Raw genomic sequence first — 13,837 nt, forward strand, 5'->3', positions numbered from 1 at the left:
CACATATGTAGGCAGCAGGCTTTAAAATGGCATCTGGTCATGCTACGGCGTGCATTGTTCCTTCGGGATCAGTCGGCTTCTGGCTGAAATATGAGGAAGAAGCAGGGGCTGCTCAGGAAGTAGTGCCGGGCGAGTGCGTGTGGTGCTGTTGTCAGAAACTGTCATGGTGTGCCGTTCTTCTCGATGGGATGCAGATTGGGCCAATGTGCGGCTGAGGAAGAGGCTGAAGGACTAGCTTTGCTGCATGAGTGATTCTCAAAAAAAAAAAGAGCTTTGCCGCATGGGTTGCAAGCGTCGACGAAATATTATAATGGACCAATTCAGGTGGAGCTCGATTACATGACCTTGGTCAAGGCGATCAACCCAGGTGCTGCCAATCAATCAAGCCTCTTTCCAATCATAGCTAACATCAACTCAACATTGAACATTTTCAGTTCTCACAAGAGTGCCTACGTGAAGAGGAACCAAAACAAGCTGGCCAATGACCTGGCTGCTCGTGCATCTAGACTGGGCAGACTTTTTAAGTTGGCGGATGTGCCAAATGAGCTTAGAGAGACTCTGAGTAAAGATTGTACCCAGCCTGTTTGATCAGGTTTGTGTGATTCTCAAAAAAAATGACATATGTTCCTTCGACCTTTGTCATCCAGCTTTGGCCTACAAAAAGTTCACTTGGGGTTCTTGTGGAAGAATGAGCATCACGTGGATCCAATGCACATAGTTTGCTCAGCAAAAACTTTTGTTCTGTCTTCTAGGCTAACCAGAGGTTCCATCCAAATCCCTGTCCTACCAAAAAAAAAATGAATGCTTGGAACGGGTGCCCCCATATCAAGAGAAATCATGATTAGTACAGCTACTAAATCATGTCCATCGGCACCCTCCTAGCCACTCACTCATATGTTGGTACCTGCAAAAGGGTCAGGATTACACATTACAGATGCTGGAGATATTTCTCAAAAAAAAAAACAGATGGTGGAGATATACAGACAGTAGACTATTTCAAACCAGGTTAATTATTACTGTCGTCTCGCCCCTACAGGATAGGATGCTAATGGACTAACTACAGATGCTGAATAGTGCTACAGTTTTTTTTTTTTTAAAGATCTAGTGTGCACTGGCTTCATTGATGTTAAGAAGAGTAGAGAGTAACAAGGTTGGGATCAACTGGTCCAGATCAAAAGGCACTAAAAAACTGAAAAACAGGGGCCATGTGAAGGTGTGAATGTCAATGCAACATAAATCATATAGAGGGGCTCTTCTCCCCGCTCTCCGCTTTAATATATGATGCGCACGCTCGTGTGTATTCAAGGAAAAAAAAAGGGCCAAGACGCCGGTGCGCGCTGACTAGTGCTATAGTTACAGCTTCTAAATCATTCATCCATCGGTCGGCGCATCACAGCATGGAGATTGTTGCAAAGCAGAACTGGTTAGTAATAATTACTGTATATATGGTGTCGCCCGTACTGTCCTCCCTTATCCCCTAAAACATAGAAAGCTAATGGATCGGCACTAAATGGCCCTGCTGACCACAGCTTCTCAAGGCCTTTCAGCTAGTTCATTGTCACTAGCTAGCTAGCCTGTGAACGCCAATCCCTTTACAGTTGTCCGTACACTAAAACTATTTCTTATCAACATTTGCGGCACTGACTAAAAAAGGGATTGAGCTTCAGTGTCTCACTGCACATGCCTTTGAGTGCATGACACGTGGACCCCACAGGTGACTGGCCCACATGTCACACTCAAAGGCAAATGCAGTTAAGTCACCGAAGCTGCCTCCCTGAAAGGCACTAGCTATATAACGTAGGGTCTGGATATGTATTTCTGGAGTTCTGCTCGCATTCATTTGCTGGCTGACAGTATTTTTTTTCTATGTGTCTTGCAAATACCCCACTTGGTAGTCTGCTTGCTAGATAGATGGTTGCCAGTTTCTTCCTGTACACAGTGATGCAGTTCCGATGTTATAATCTTTTTCTAGCATTATATGTTCTTGCAACATTCTATATTCACAAACTACAGTGGCCGTCACATTACCATTGGTCAGAGTAGGTAATTTCTGTCAAGTCTTCATATTTCTATTTTTTGGAAAAAGGGTTGTGTTAAGTCCATATTTTCTATCGATATCCCTTCTGATTTGTTGATATCTTGCAGCTATGCCAATGCCATGATCTAAGAATGGGTGTTGCCCTCACCTTTATTCTGTAAATGCCAAAGCGTCCACAACATATAAGCGACATAAATTTCAAGCTTACAGATATTACATATGTTTGATATGTCTGAGTTCAGCATATGGTAGCCCTAATGATCGCAGAACTATGAACATAAGTTATCTTTTGTTCTTTTTGTGATCAAAGCTTCAATTGAATCATTTGAGATTATCCTCCTACTTATTCAGAAATTGCATGACGTATAAGTCTAGACTGCTATTCGTCGATCCCAAGTAGGTGTTAGCCAATAGCATGCACCAGGCCAGTAGATTTGTTCACTCTAATTGGCAATCTTCTTTACATGTAGTCCTATGTGTGTGTTCTGAGGCTCTCGCATTAATTTTTTTTAAGAACAGTGATCCATGTTCGGAGTACCTGCAGGTTACAAGTTCACCTTATCCTATGTTTTACCTTAGGTGCATTCGTGGTACTAAATAGAATCGAAGAAGGTTACTGTGGATGTGGAGTATAAGCTTCAGAATTTAGCACTGTGTGTACTGCTTAGGCTAGCAGCTTCCTTTGTGTCTGTGTAGGTGGCTGGAAAGTTTATTCCAGCGATTGATGTTGCAAAGCAAAAGTTAGGGCTTTGGATAGAGATTTATTTGGGTTTACATCAATTCTGCCCGAAAAATGTTGTACTGAAGTTTGCATTGAAATGAACTGTTTTGATCAAAAACTTCCACACAGTCAACTGTATTCTGAGCAAACTATTTAAATTTTCTTCCATCAAAGAAAATAACAAAGACAATCTCAGGCTTCCTGACAGGCGCGGCGTGTTGCTGCGTCTCTGCCTGCTAGTTATTATGTATAACTGCAGAGACATCACAAATTGACCCATCACACGCATCATAGGCATGATGATAAAGGATGTTCCCTTTTCCGGAGCATATGATATAATTATGACGATCTATCATGTTGGTGTGAGGTTCACGTAAGCCCATGCAGATCGATGGACGACGTTTTTATCCCCATGATTATATAAGACAAAAAAAATCATTGATTGCTTGTATCTTCTCACGTACTCATCCATACAACACTTTTTTTAGGGGCTCATCCGTACAACACTTGGCAATTAGATTACGTGACACTTGCATTAATATTCATATATGGCCACAAACGGACAAGCCTGCAGCCAGTCGGTCTCCTAATTAGGCCAAAAGAGTTGGGTCAGTGTGATTAAAAAGGGAAAGGATAACACCTAATCAGGACAGCGAGCAAGATTTCTGTGCCACATCTGTCACTTCATTGTGATAGCTGCATCACCCTCAGATACTAAAAACCTAAAATGTGCAGGAGAAAGCAGGAAATGCTCCTCTCGTGTTCTACTGACCCCGATTCTGACTCCTGCGGGCGTCGCCGTCAGGATCGTCGAGCGAGCAGCGGCGCCTGGCCCTTGGCACGCGCTGCAGGAGTGGCTCCTCACCAGCCCTGGGTTTCTGCGGTGGCGGCCGGCAGAGGCAGATCAGGGTCTCCCCTGCCCAGACCCTGCCTTTTCATAGCCTTAGAAAATTAAGATTGTTTTAAATTTGCGATTCAAAGTTTAAATAAGCAGACGGGTTCAATTCATTTGTTATAGTACTTGCTTTTAGAATAACACGCGCACTTTGGTTAAGTTAAGAAAAATTGCGAAATGGTTAAGTTAATTAGTCAGCGTAATCAGATCCATGCCGTCATCGCCCTTGTCCAATTTTTTTCAGGTTAGTTAAACCATCGAGTTTTTTAAGAAGTAATCGGAAGATCGGAAGACATTTAACCAATGAAGATTTGGACAACTAACAACGCATTTTGGCAGTTGCTTGTTTATCTGATAGACACAGCCAGGCTCTCCGGCCAACTGGTGTCAGATTCAGCTCAGCTTCAAGAGAAAGTGGTTGATGGAAAGCCTACTCTCGTGACTTGACATTAGATTCGAATTATTTACCATTCATCTGTGCTCTTCATGTGGTCCCATGATGCGGGATGTCCGGCTATTATAAGTTACGTGGTATTGCACCTAATTAACATTGCACGATTAAGACAACCTAGCTACGTGTATATATTTCGGCCTGATAAATCAAGTGAACTAGCCAATACATTTTTTGTTAGCTTTTTAATGTGTTCATTCTGGGTCTATTTTTGTTGAGAACCTTCCAATCTATTCATTTTTGATAAATCAAGTGAACTGTCAAGGTAATATAAAGAGCACCAGAAAAAGAATTAGAGAAAAGTGCATTTTTCGTCCCTCAACTAATCGCGAAGTGTGGCTTTTGTGCCTAAACTTTTTGTTGGTGTAACCTTCGTCCCTCAACTCTTTAAGACCAGGTATAGTTACTCCCTCTTAGTGGTATTCCTCGGTCAAATCCCGGTTTTGACATGATGTGTTGTGCCTGAACCCGGTTTGAAAAAAATATAGGAAATAATGATTATATGAAAATGACAGCTTAAGAATACTAATAAGGTGATAGAAGCATGGAAAATGCACCATTAGTATGATCCTAGTTCCCTTCAGCTGCTGCAACTTCTATTTGAAGCTGCCGAAGAGTAGGATCGGTCACATTTGGGCACTGGAGGTGGGGAAGAATGAGGCGAGAAAAGGGAGGTGGCTGTCGTGGGTATGGATAGATAGGCTTTTCACATGCCCATGAGGTATCCCACAGGTATCCCCAAAGTATCCGAATTTTATTTATTTATTTGAAAAACAGAAAATAGGGAGATACATGTCCGATACGTTTTGAGAAGTATCAAAACGTATCCGAGTTTCCGATATGCCTGATACGGCAGTTTTCAGAAGTATCCGGTTAACTTAGCTTGTAGGATTCAGCATTGATCAAATATCATGATTTTACATGGTGACAAGGCTTGCAATTCCATCAGGTGCTCAAAGTATGCACGACTAAGGCAAACACATGTTGAACATAGCTTATAACCTTCCCAACTCACTTTTGGACTCAGGCTTGAAGGTTATAAGCTATGTTCAACATGTCTATGGAATTTGGATACACTCACGGAATTGGGAAAGTTATAAGCTATGCTCAACTCACTTCCGGAATGAGGTTTGAAGGTTAACCTTGAAGGTTATAATAAAATTTTTGGAAATGAGAAAGTATGCTCAAAGTACTAACTCGATGTTTTGCTCAAAGTATGCACGACTAAGTAACTAACCTACTGACTAGATGCAACTGTCTTTTTGGCAAGGTAAATGCTCTGTAGTTCACTACAGGGTGCCCCTCAATTTTCTTTTGTACCAAATGTTTACTCAAACATTCTCATTTCTCGTCTATTCTGTTAGGTACCGAGATATAGACCAAACGGATAATTAAAATTACTTGCGACAACTTACTGTATATCGGACGAAGTTGCGCCCAGTAGCGCGCTGTGAATGGAGGGCGTGGGTCGACTTCATCCATCTGAACACTACTTGGGGGATACCGCTCTGCGGAACGTGGAGGCTCTGGAGACTGTCGACCTCTCTTCCGTTTATGCTGTGGAGGCGGCAACTTCCAGAATGTGGGGAATGGCTGATTGGCAGGAATGGGCAGGGAAGGCTGCACAAAAGTAAACATCTTTTTATTAGCTACAACAATTAACTTAAGTAAACATGGATATAATACATATGCTTAATACAACATGGCAGGAAAACCTAGCGGATAATAAATGTCTTCAAGTAGCAAGTTGTACTCAGGTAGGAAAGATCTTTAGAATATTTTACCAGCTCACTAAAGCAATCGAGATCACATTTTGGTGGGACGAATGAAGTATCCACCACTCCTACATGGAAAAACAGGATGAGAAGAAGATTTTTTTTATGAGCAATCGAGATGTTCTTGATAATGTTCTTGATACCAGTTGGTGGCTTGTCTTTGATAATGTTCCTCGGCGCCCAACTGAACTCCATGTTTGGTACCTTGCCCTTGAGATGGTTAAAGGCACGGTTGGCGTCTTCAGCAGTTAGAAACTGAATATCAAAATAGTCCTCCACTTCTTCAGACCTCTTGAGACCAGCAGTCTGCAAAAAGAAATAGAAAGACAGGCTTCAGTCCAGATTCAATTATTCAAATCAATGTCCACAAATGAAGATTAAATCAAAGGAGGGGGAGACTAACCCGGCCATGAAACTTCACCATATGCTCCATATGGTCATATGTCAGACAAATCTGTGGGAAATATCTCTGAGGTCTTGCCCTCAAGGTTTCGCATGACGCCATCTAAAGAAGGAGAACGGAAAATGTCACAAAAGATTGGAACAAGTTAGCTTTGTTTCAGATGACACACAAATTTGAAGAATTCGTTACAATGTTGCCATATCAGTAGCAAAGATGGTGGAACTGAGGATGAGGACATGAATCAGATGACAATTTCTTTGATGGTACACTAAAGAAACTGCTAGCGAGTGGAGCAGTAAAAGCTGGATGCAAAACTAGGTTTCTGGAAGAAGAACCAGGCACAGTTCTTTTCAGCTTTTGATTCCAAAACTGAGTGTTGACGGTACCATTGGCGATTGCATTCACATTAAAAATAGCATTCAAATTAGCACACAGCAGAAGCAAGAAAGAACCATTGGCAGTTGCATTGAGTAATCACAATATTTTTTTTTAAACAAGCCATATTCCCTTTACAGTTGCATTGAGCATTCACAGTAACCAAAAATAATAATTTACATGTCCATTCATCCATCCATCTACGAAAAACCTAGCCCCATTGATCCATCCATCACGCAAATCATGTACTAAGCATCTGCATACATCCATCTTATCCAACTTCCATCGTTCCATGTACAGGAGAGGAACCAGAACAGAACAAAAACCGAAGGACGAGAGGCTCACCAGGAAGCGGTGCAAGAAGAGCTGCGACCGGCGGGATCGGCTCGTTGGGGACGGCGGAGGAAGGGGGTGGCCGGCGGGATGGGCGCGTCGGGGCCGTCGGGAGGGGGAGGAGGCGGGACGGATGAATGCTTGTGCCGGCGAGATGGGAGCGTGGGGCCGCGCTCGCCGGCTCCTGCGGGGTGGCGGGGATGGCGCCGGTCGTCGGAGGGAGTAGGAGAGGTACGGGCGACGCAGGGGCTGCAACCTGGCGGCGGAGGAAACCCTCGAGGGGGGGAAATCGAGCGTCGGGAGACAGAGCGGACCAGTCATTTTCTTGGGCCGGACCAATCATTTTCTTGGGCCGGACCAGTCATTTTCTTGGGCCGGACCAATCATTTTCTTGGGCCGGACCAGTCATTTTCTTGGGCCGGACCAATCATTTTCTCGGGCCGAAGGCCATTTTGTCTGCAATTTTAAGCTGAGGGATAGGCCCTTCTTTTACCTTTTTTAGGGGTTTCTTTACCTACCTACTAATAAAGTATCCAAATACTTAATCGTGCAGCTGCACAATTTCCTCGCGCTGAGCGCACGCGCTAACTGACAAGGTCTACCCGCAAAAAAAAAACTGACAAGGTCTGAAATCAACCGACCGCTTCGTTATCATTTTCTCTAAAAAAAACCTTATCCTGATCCCCTTTTCCTCGTCTCTTAGGTGGAGCAGAGGAGTTGCATCGCCGCCCAGGCGACCGTGGGGAGGCGGCGCGCCAGAGGAGCTCACCGAGCAGGTCGGTCGGGGAGCCGGAGCAGCAGCGCTATGTCAAAGGATAGCCTGTCAGTAATGTTGGCAACAATGTTGGTACCAAGGGTGAGGGACGAAGGGAACCATTTTCCTGCTCGCAGTAACGAGGCAGACCAATAGGCAAAGTTCTCGTCCATCGACGGTTACCGGGATGTCATCAACAGTAGTAACAGGGTCTTACTGACAGAGTTGTACACCGAGGTGCTTACATAAGCAAAGAATTATTACTACTTAGCTCATATAAATCACAAGAAAGGTTAAACAAAACAATGAAAAAGAAAAGAGTGATTATCTGGTTTAAACAAAACAATGAAAAGGAAAATGTGTATACACGAGTATTAGGTGTATATCCTTCCCAAGGAAAGGCATAGAATGATTTACAAGTTAGGGCTCCAAGTATGTAACCACTTAGACAAGCGGCAAGGAATTATGAGGTTTACCCATACAACGGTGTTTGGATAATTGATCAAGAAAAAATTAGCATCACGCTTCCAATGTTCTTCTTGATGATCGGAGTACCACATACATGCTTCGGGATAGCATTGACATGGTCATCAGGTAAATGTCAGACTTCGGGAATACAAAGGATCCATCGGGAACTTCTAAAACAACTCATGCAATTTCATCGTCACTACAGGAATCATGCACTTTGCCGTCTGCCATGGCTGATGGCAAAGGCATGCCTGGCGGATGGCAAAGGCCTTTGCCGTCAGCCAGCAGACGGAAACACATCCGGCAGAACAAACTACGTCAAAGAGCTCTTTGCCGTCTGCTGGCAGACGACAAAGATGCAAAGATCTTTGCCGTCCACCAGCAGACGGTAAAGGGCCTGGACGGCAAACGTGGCAGCTTAGATCTGTTAAGGGGTTAACGCCATGCTTTGCCGTCTGCCAGCAGACGGCAAAGTGCCCAAATAGGCCAGCCCAGATGCCCCCCAGGTACTTGACACGTGGCATGCTTTGTCGTCTGCTAGCAGACGGCAAAGATGCAAAGGTCTTTGTTGTCTGCCAGTAGACGGCAAAGCATGCCATATAGGCAAGCCCAGTGCACCCCAGGTTGCACAGGTAGCTGACACGTGGCAGCTTTGCCATCTGCTGGCTGATAGCAAAGGTCTTTGTCGTCTGCCAGTAGACGGCAAAGTGCCTGTATAGCCCCAGTTTTTTTTCTTAAATTCAATCAATTTCACAGAATTTCACATATATATATATAATTTTTTTCTCTTTATTTTTCTCCTCTTCTCTTTTTTATCTTCTTCTTCTAACTAAGGTAGGTAAAAATGCCATTTTTAGCTAAGCTAGGTAAAAATGCTAAGTGTAGGTCATTTTAGAGCTAAGCTAGGTATTTAGGTCATTTTGGAGCTTAGTAAGGTTATTATGCCATTTTCGAGGAAAATAAGCTAATTCTATGTCATTTTGGAGGTAACAAAGATTATCATGCCATTTTTTGACCTAAGTATGCTAAGTATGTCATAAATGAACTGAAGAAGCTATGTATAGGTCATTTTTGAGCTAACCTAGGTAGTCATGTCATTTTGGAGGACAAAATGGGAAGTGTAGGTCATTTTAGAGCTATTCTAGTTAAAATCGGTCATTTTGGAGCTAGGACATTTTGAGGAAGCCCATCATTGGAATATACAAGCCAAGTTCTATAATGTAAAATTCCCACTAGTATATGAAAGTGACAACATAGGAGACTCTCTATCATGAAGATCATGGTGCTACTTTGAAGCACAAGTGTGGTAAAAGGATAGTAGCATTGTCCCTTCTCTCTTATTCTCTCATTTTTTTTATTTTTTTTATTTGGATCTTTTCTCTTTTTATGGCCTTTTTTTTGGTCCAGAGTCTCATCCCGACTTGTGGGGGAATCATAGTCTCCATCATCCTTTCCTCACTGGGACAATGCTCTAATAATGATGATCATCACACTTTTATTTATTTACAACTTATGAATTACAACTCGATACTTAGAAAAAAAATATGACTCTACATGAATGCCTCCGGCGGGGTACCGGGATATGCAATGAATCAAGAGTGACATGTATGAAAGAATTATGAAGGTGTCTTTGCCACAAATACGATGTCAACTACATGATCATGCAAAGCAATATGACAATGATGGAGCGTGTCATAATAAACGGAACGGTGGTAAGTTGCATGGCAATATATCTCGGAATGGCTATGGAAATGCCATGATAGGTAGGTATAATGGCTGTTTTGAGGAAGGTATATGGTGGGTGTATGGTACCGGCGAAAGGTGCGCGGTATTAGAGAGGCTAGCAATGGTGGAAGGGTGAGAGTGCGTATAATCCATGGACTCAACATTAGTCATAAAGAACCCATATACTTATTAAAAAAATCTACAACTCATCAAAAACCAAGAACTACGCGCATGCTCCTAGGGGGATAGATTGGTAGGAAAAGACCATCGCTCATCCCCGACTGCCACTCATAAGGAAGACAATCAAAAAATAAATCATGCTCCGACTTCATCACATAACGGTTCACCATACATGCATGCTACGGGAATCACAAACTTTAACACAAGTATCTCCCAAATTCACAACTACTCCACTAGCATGACTCTAATATCACCATCTTCATATCTCAAAACAATCATAAGGAATCAAACTTCTCATAGTATTCAATGCACTTTATATGAAAGTTTTTATTATATCCCTCTTGGATGCCCATCATATTAGGACTAGTTTTATAACCAAAGCAAATTACCATGCTGTTCTAAAGACTCTCAAAATATTATAAGTGAAGCATGAGAGTTCATCTATTTCTACAAAATAAAACCACTGTCGTGCTCTAAAAGGATATAAGTGAAGCACTAGAGCAAATGACAAACTACTCTGAAAGATATAAGTGAAGATCAATGAGTAGTCGAATAATTATGTAACTATGTGAAGACTCTCTAACACTTAAGAATTTCAGATCTTGGTATATTATTCAAACAGCAAGCAAAACAAAATAAAACGACATTTCAAGGATAGCACTCATCATGTGAAGAAGCAAAAACTTAGGCTCAACCGGGCATCCCCAAGCTTAGATGCTTGAGACTGCTTGAAATATTATCTTGGGGTGCCTTGGGCATCCCCAAGCATGAACTTTTGCGTCTCCTTAATTTCTTTTATATCACGGTTTCCTAAATCTCGAAAGTTTCATCCACACCAAACTCAACAAGAACTCGTGAGATAAGTTAGTATAAACCAATGCAAAAACCTTATCATTCTCTACTGTAGAAAATCACAAAAATTATTATTCAACATTGCATACTAAATATCTCTGCATATTTAATACTCCTATCCTCAAATAGAATCATTAAACAAGCAAACATATGCAAACAATGCAAACATAACAGCAATCTGCCAAAACAGTACAGTCTGTAAAGAATGCAAGATTCATCATACTTCCCTAACTCCAAACATTATGAAATTCTACCACACTGTAGAAAATTTATCAGAGCTTATTATGCAAAAAAAATTCAATATTTATCATATTCTGGCTTTTCTAGGGAATTTTTGCAACAGCGATAAACTTTCTGTTTTGAAACAACAACATGTATACTTGCAATATAAGCATGGTAAAGGCTATCCTTGACATTTTTATTGAAAATAGAGATGCAAAACATTATTATAAATAACAGCAAGCAAATACTAACAAAATAAAATGATGCTCCAAGCAAAACACATATCATGTGGTGAATAAAAATATAGCTCCAAGTAAAGTTACCGATGAACGAAGACGAAAGAGGGGATGCCATCCGGGGCATCCCCAAGCTTAGGCTCTTGGTTGTCCTTGAATATTACCTTGGGGTTCCTTGGACATCCCCAATCTTAGGCTCTTGCCATTCCTTATATAGTCCATCGAATCTTTACCCAAAACTTGAAAACTTCACAACACAAAACTTAACAGAAAACTCGTAAGCTCCGTTAGTATAAGAAAATAAATCACCACGTAGGTACTGTTGTGAACTCATTCTAAATTCATATTGCTGTAATATATACTGCATTCCAACTTATTTATGGTTCATACCCTCCGATACTACTCATAGATTCATCAAAATAAGCAAACAACACATAGAAAACAGAATCTGTTAAAAACAGAACAGTCTGTAGTAATCTGCATCAAACGCAAACTTCTGGAACTCGAAAAAATCTGCCAAAATAGGAAGACCTAGATAATTTTATTATTGATCTACTTCAATTGGAATCAGTATTTTATCACTTTCTGGTGATTTTTAACAATTGTTTTAGTGAGCAGAAAGTTTCTATCTTTTTCAGCAAGATCAAATAATTATCATCCAAGAAGATCCTATAGGTCTTACTTGGCACAAACACTAATTAAAATATAAAACCACATATAACCAGAGGCTAGATGATTTATTTATTACTAAACAAGAATGAAAAGCAAGGAACAAAAATAAAATTGGGTTGCCTCCCAACAAGCGCTAATGTTTAACGCCCCTAGCTAGGCATGATGATTTCAATGATGCTCACATAAAAGATAAGAATTGAAACATAAAGAGAGCATCATGAAACACATGGCAAGCACATTTAAGTCTAGCCCACTTCCTATGCATAGGTATTTTGTGAGCAAACAACTTAGGGAACAATAATCAACTAGCATAGGAAGGCAAAACAAGCATAACTTCAAGATTTTTGACACATAGAGAGGAAACTTGATATTATTGCAATTCCTACAAGCATATGTTCCTCTGTCATAATAATTTTCAGTAGCATCATGAATGAATTCAACCATATAACCAGCACATAAAGCATTCTTTTCATGATCTACTTGCATAGAAATTTTATTACTCTCCACATAAGCAAATTTGTTCTCATGAATAGTAGTGGGAGCAAATTCAAGAAAGTAACTATCACGTGAGGCATAATCCAATTGAAAATTATGATGACAAGCTTTATGGTTATCATTATTCTTTATAGCATACATGTCATCATAATAATTATCATAAATAGGAGGCATGCTTTCATCATAATAAATTTGCTCATCAAAACTTGGGGGACTAAACATATCATCTTCATCAAACATAGCATCCCCAAGCTTGTGGCTTTGCATATCATTATCATCATGGGTATTCAAAGAATTCATACTAACAACATTGCAATCATGCTCATCATTCAAAGATTTAGTGCCAAACATTTTAATGCATTCTTCCTCTAGCAATTGAGAACAATTATCAGAATCCTTATTTTCACAGAAGACATTAAAAAGATGAAGCATATGAGGTACCCTCAATTCCATTTTTTTGTAGTTTTCTTTTATGAACTAAACTAGTGATAAAACAAGAAACTAAAAGATTCGATTGCAAGATATAAAGATATACCTTCAAGCACTAACCTCCCCGATAATGGAGCCAGAAAAGAGCTTGATGTTTACTATGCAACCTTCTTCTTGTAGACGTTGTTGGGCTTCCAAGTACAGAGGTTTGTAGGACAGTAGCAAATTTCCCTCAAGTGGATGACCTAAGGTTTATCAATTCGTGGGAGGCGTAGGATGAAGATGGTCTCTCTCAAGCAACCCTGCAACCAAATAACAAAGAGTCTCTTGTGTCCCCAACACACCCAATACAATGGTAAATTGTATAAGTGCACTAGTTCGGTGAAGAGATGGTGATACAAGTGCAATATGGATGGTAGATATAGGTTTTTGTAATCTGAAATATAAAAACAGCAAGGTAACTAATGGTAAAAGTGAGCACAAATGGTATTGCAATGCTAGGAAACAAGGCCTAGGGTTCATACTTTCACTAGTGCAAGTTCTCTCAAAAATAATAACATAATTGGATCATATAACTATCCCTCAACATGCAACAAAGAGTCACTCCAAAGTCACTAATAGCGGAGAAAAAACGAAGAGATTATTGTAGGGTACAAAACCACCTCAAAGTTATCCTTTCTGATCGATCTATTCAAGAGTCTGTAGTAAAATAACATGAAGCTATTCTTTCCGTTTGATCTATCATAGAGTTCGTACTAGAATAACACCTTAAGACATAAATCAACCAAAACCCTAATGTCACTTAGATACTCC

The 13,837-nt window shown here is 40.8% G+C and overlaps 1 protein-coding gene across 1 annotated transcript; it reads right to left on the bottom strand.

Moving 5' to 3' along the window:
• Positions 1–368: 368 nt before the first annotated feature.
• Positions 369–7,302, bottom strand: LOC125523086. Its single transcript, XM_048688132.1, has 6 exons — positions 7,004–7,302; positions 6,284–6,385; positions 6,024–6,186; positions 5,890–5,948; positions 5,521–5,725; positions 369–904 (listed from the first exon to the last, which is right to left on the bottom strand). Exons 2-6 carry the CDS (start codon positions 6,383–6,385, stop codon positions 891–893), a joined length of 543 nt encoding a protein of 180 aa, XP_048544089.1. The 5' UTR covers positions 7,004–7,302; the 3' UTR covers positions 369–890.
• Between the last annotated feature and the right edge of the window lie 6,535 nt (positions 7,303–13,837).

The sequence above is a fragment of the Triticum urartu genome, chromosome 7 (genome assembly GCF_003073215.2).
Source record: "Triticum urartu cultivar G1812 chromosome 7, Tu2.1, whole genome shotgun sequence".
In the NCBI taxonomy this organism is placed as follows: Eukaryota; Viridiplantae; Streptophyta; class Magnoliopsida; order Poales; family Poaceae; genus Triticum; species Triticum urartu.

Bases quoted from the DNA above. Each gene is read 5' to 3' on its own strand.
- LOC125523086 (XM_048688132.1), bottom strand. From the start codon at position 6,385: ATGGCGTCATGCGAAACCTTGAGGGCAAGACCTCAGAGATATTTCCCA. The intron at 6,187-6,283 runs GTTAGTCTCCCC...TTCTTTTTGCAG, and splicing joins TGGTGAAGTTTCATGGCCGG to ACTGCTGGTCTCAAGAGGTC. The intron at 5,949-6,023 runs GTATCAAGAACA...TTTTCCATGTAG, and splicing joins CAAAGACAAGCCACCAACTG to GAGTGGTGGATACTTCATTC.